Raw genomic sequence first — 5,185 nt, forward strand, 5'->3', positions numbered from 1 at the left:
GAATTCTAGTCATTCAGGTGTTAATACCAGGAGCCATTTGGCAAAAATGTCATCAAGCATGTTGTGATGTGAATCAAGATTTTCAGAGCTAATATAGCTTGCTCTTCTAAGATAACTGCAACACACTTTCCATAATTGCTGTGTGCTTGCAATGCTACATACAGTGTGCTAAGCAACTTAGCATTTTCAAAAATGACAGTAAACCCAATAAAGTGAAATAATTTTTAATTCCCTTTTCAAATGTGCATATGAATTTGGTACAGATCTGTAAGGCACTTTCCTAGGTCAAAAATAACCACTGTTCACTCCAAAACAAGGAGACATGAGACAATTGGTATGTGCACAAAATATAACTTGATCTATAACTGATAAACAATGAGATCTGAAYGAATATCCAGGTTTTGGATCCATTGCAATGTAATGTCATTTCTGCACCATGACACTATTCAGACAGTACTAAAGATCAGCACCATAAATGATTTCTCATTGGGTTTGGGGCTTGTATTCTCTTCATATCCCAGTAAAAAATAAACTCTTCAATAAATAAATATATAAAATAAATATATGCTATCTGGAGATGTATAAATAGGTCCATCCTATGAAGAAAAGTTCCAGCTCTGATTGTGATACATTGACATCTAARGTCCATCACAGAAGTGGAGCCACTTCAACTTCATATACAGTTCCCAGGTTTATCGCTATTTTACAGTTCACTTTTTGCTATTTCTTCCAGCTATTCTCTGATCCAGATACTGTAGGTAGTTCTTTGCTAAGGACAGTAGGTAATCCAGACCAAACAAGCAGGAGTTTGGTATTTAAAAAAAGTCACGCTCCAGCTTCTCATCAGCTCCTGGCTACCACACAGTTCCGCACACCCACGTGAGGCTGATCCTCTCTAAGGATTCRTCTCCTAAATCCCAACGCCAGGAATTAGAGGTGGGGCTGTCACTAAGCAGCTTCTTCAAATCCAGGACTGCAGAACTCTGCCAGCTCTCCCTCATGGCTGGTGTTGTCAGACAAAGCAGTAACCTTGAATGTCTCCAGGATGGCTCTTCCTTGAGCTTCTGCTCCTCCTCAGCTGTATCCCAACACATCCTTGTACAGTTCTGGAACTCTTTCGGGATCCACGGGCCTCGGGAGGAAGTGCGTGAACTTCTGGTGTCTTTTGGACCTCGCCCCGTCTCGGGGGGTACCGTCTTTGTTAAGTGCTACGAAGTATCGCCGCCCTGAATCCCCGTGTTTGTACACGTTGGAGGAGTAAGTGTTGTACCAGTTTTCCTCAAACTGTTCCCTGAAGATGCATTCGGGAGTTAGCTTCTCCTACAGAAAGGAGGAGAGAAAGAAAATAGGAAGTCAAGCTATTTTCAGCAGTCAGTGATCAAATACCACAACACATGAAAATSAAAAGTAAACAAAACATTTTAGACTTTGTGCTGCCTTACTGTTTTTTCAACTGTTAATCAAACTTCAAAAGGGTATGCAGACATGCAACGGAGTTTGGAAGGCTCATTTATTCTTTACTCATTTGAAAACTGCACCCCTACATACACAGTTTTGAGTTTTGGATTTAAATACAAGTTGGATGAATCCGTCTAGGAAAGCCCTCCTCACTACAACTTACAGCATGCTGACCATAACAGGTCTGTAATTAAAGGCTTTTTAATTTAAGACAAAAATAACCATTTAGACTGGCTATGCAAGAAGAATATTTCTTTTCAGTGTTCTTAATCTAAGAGAGAGAAAGATTTCCCCCTCAAATCCTCAGTGCCCAAGTCAATGCCACACGCTTTGAGAACTGAGCGTACTTTCATGTTTTGAATGCAGAGACTCCCTCAGCTAGCTGCCTGAGGTGTTTGCTCTACATAAGCAAGGGAATACAAGCCTAAATACAAGCCTAAATAGATATGAAATACTTACAAGGGAATACAAGCCTAAATAGATATGAAATACTTACGGATCCATAGAGCTCTCCCTTCTCGTTCATTCCAAGGTAAAGGCCGCTGTCCACACCTCTAATGCTGACCAGTCCCACCGCCACACTGATGAACTCCAGGATRCCTGAACAACAAAAGGGAAAAATAGAAGAGACRCCTTTAATTCAGCCTGTGACAAAAGGCAAGAATCAAATCTAAAATACAATTGAAAGTGGAAAGAAAACACATTTATTGTAATAAACATACATTTTCTGAAATTGCAAATATTGAGTGTAAATGTTGATGGCTTTCACAGGAAAACGGCCTGAGAAGCCCCAGCTTGGGGAAATGCTACATTCCTTAAAGAAATCTTTTTATTTCAACTAAGAAAGGATTCCATTCATCCCTCAGGCTAAAGTACTATACACTGCAATCTATAATGACTATAYACTATTTGCCAAACTTCTAACTCAAACACTGGAAGATAGGCTTGAATAACCCAAAAACATATTTTGCCTTCTCTATAGCATTATCTTAAGAAAACATTTCCATTATTACAGCATTTGAATGGAAATCAAAGTACAGATGGGAATTTTATAAAACAGCATCTAACCACAAAAAAAAAAAAAAAAGAAAAAAAAAGTATTTGCCAGACATCTTATCCAGCATATGGGCCCACACCTCTTGACACAACTTGCTATCATCAATGCGGGCTTTTCATGTGCATGAATTATATTGCTTATTTTCTAATGTTTGAATTATAGCACTATTTATAGTAACTATTTACTAGTTACTGTTTAGGTAGTAATCTTGTGTTAACACATATTATGATTCGGACCAAAGTAATGGGGAGCATGGGGCGCTATTTGAAGCGTGCAATTTGGCAAGCGTATGCACAACACGTTTAACCAATTGATATGCACAGATTACATTGTGTATGAAATATGAAAGAAAGGGAATGTGTGAACTGGCTTTTTGTAAGTTAACAGCATAAACAAAGCTTCAAAAAGCAGTTGCTCCAGAATCAAACCTAAGGTTTTTGCTGTGCAGCAAACAACCCACACAACATTAAAAAAAMCAAAAACCTGGATTTTAGGGGAGTGATTCACTTACACTACGTCTTTTTGTCTGTTTTCCATATTTGTGCCTACTCCTTTTCATTCAGGACCATTTTTCACTCTAAGACAGATGGACTGTCTGGACTATACAAGAATCTAAAATGGTTTGAATTTTAATTGCGCCTTGGCATGTTGCTTATTTATACTACCAAGCAGCAAAGGAAGCAAATACTTTACAAAGAGTAAGCATTTAAAAATCCTACTGCATGTAAAACATCATAGGTTTTCCAGTTCCTAAAGCACAAAATCCCATAAAAGAGAGGTAAGGGTATTTTGTTTTTCTGGTATCATTTTCAAAGCCACCCTTTCTCAAAACTCTAATAAGCAGGTGATTCAACCCACAAAGCAACCACATCAGACAAACCTGCGGAGAATAGTGGTAGAATAAAGGAAGAACATTTCTAAAAAGCCCAGGAATGTTTGATCTGGGGCTAGGGGTTTTTTTTTCCTCTTTTTAAGCAAAGATTTATTTCATGTTTACATGCTGTAGGAAATCTCCTTTCTGAGGAGAACTTTCTGTTTGACTCCTGCCCTTCTACTTTTGAAAACATCCATGTGTTATAAAAGCAATTAAGAGCCATTCCAGCGGATTGTTTTGACTATGGGGAAGATGGTAGGAAACTCTTTAATCACCTTTTTATGACTGCTAAATCAATGCACACCAGAATTCACATGCAGTTGACAACAACAGCTTTGTTCAGATGTTCAGTGCCTGCACCCCTTATTTAGCACTGACGCTTACACCACAGTAAACATTCACAYTCTCCCCTTGTCCTCTCCTCCTTCCCGTATATTGAACGGGCACGAAGCATTTTTAAGCATTTGAGCAAAGGCAGTTCAGGTCTCCCCGCYTCAACTTTCTGCTCTGCAAAACGAAGCGCAGAGGAAAGGGAGCCAGGGGCCGAGTCGCCGATCTCTAGGGACGCACGAGGCCTCCAGACGCTGCGACAGAGCTGGCAGCTGGGACTGACCCATCTATCGCCGCGCTCCCCTCGCGCCGGCGGCACTGCCCTGYGCAGCACCCTCGGCCGGACACTGCGGAGCCCCAGGGCAGCACAGAGCCCAGCCGCTCACTCATTGCAGCGGTGCGGGACATCCCCGGACGCACAGGAACACACACGTGTGCACATGCACACACGTGAATACAGGTGTGCATGCACACACATGCACATGTATGCGTGCATACATGCAGAGGTGCATACACCTACACAGGTGCGCAAACACATGTATGCATATGCACATGCAGGTGCACACACATATACAGCTGCACGTGCATACACATACAGGCAAGCACATGTAGGTGTATATGCATGCACGTGTGCATGCATATACACACATAGGTGCACATGTACACACACATACATGCACACACACATATCAGTGCACATGAACACACACATACACACACATGTAGGTGCAGATGTACACACACAGGTGTGCACACACACAGGTGCATGAGTCCACACACAGGTGCATGTGCATGCACATACACACCAGTGCCCCTGCACACACACACACACAGCAGCACGTGCACCCACACATATAGGCACACCCAGGCACACATATAGGCGCACCCAGGCACACATATAGGCGCACCCAGGCACACATATAGGCGCACCCAGGCACACATATAGGCGCACCCAGGCGCGCACCTACCGAAGGGGCTGTGGTCGTGGCGGGTGCCGCGCACGCTGCCGCCGGGCAGGATCTGCAGGTGGAAGCCGGTGCGGCAGTAGAGCTGCCGCCGGCGCAGCACGCCCTGCAGGTGCGCCAGCTCCGCGGGCGCGGGCGCGCGCTCCGCGGGCGCGCGCTCGCCGGGCGGCGGCAGCAGGAAGTGCGCGCCCAGCACGGGCGGCCCGTGGCCCTCGAGGCCGCCCAGGAAGGCGCCCAGCTCGCCCAGCGGGGCCATGGCGAGCATGGGGCATGGGCGGCGGCTGCGCGGGATGATGCGGAGCGGAGGCAGCGGGAGCGGCGGCGAGGAGCGCGCGGGCGGTGCTGCCGCGCCCCGCGCTGCGCCTTTATAAGCGGCGCCCGGCGGCACATGCTAATGCGGCGCGGGGGCTTTGAAACCGTAAACCGCGCTCCCCCTCGCCGCGCACCTTGCTGTGATCCGGGGCGGGCGCGGGGCGGAGCGGCGCGGCGCGGAGGGGCCGG

At 45.5% G+C, this 5,185-nt stretch overlaps 1 protein-coding gene across 1 annotated transcript; it reads right to left on the bottom strand.

The window, feature by feature from the left end:
* Nucleotides 1-228: 228 nt before the first annotated feature.
* On the bottom strand, nt 229-4,940 carry FGF20 (fibroblast growth factor 20). Its single transcript, XM_026033565.1, has 3 exons — nt 4,688-4,940; nt 1,955-2,058; nt 229-1,320 (listed from the first exon to the last, which is right to left on the bottom strand). The coding sequence occupies exons 1-3, from the start codon at nt 4,938-4,940 to the stop codon at nt 1,075-1,077; spliced, it is 603 nt and encodes a 200-aa protein (XP_025889350.1). The 3' UTR covers nt 229-1,074.
* Between the last annotated feature and the right edge of the window lie 245 nt (nt 4,941-5,185).

The sequence above is a fragment of the Nothoprocta perdicaria genome, unplaced genomic scaffold (genome assembly GCF_003342845.1).
Source record: "Nothoprocta perdicaria isolate Ctin4 unplaced genomic scaffold, notPer1 scaffold_13, whole genome shotgun sequence".
Lineage (NCBI taxonomy): Eukaryota > Metazoa > Chordata > Aves > Tinamiformes > Tinamidae > Nothoprocta > Nothoprocta perdicaria.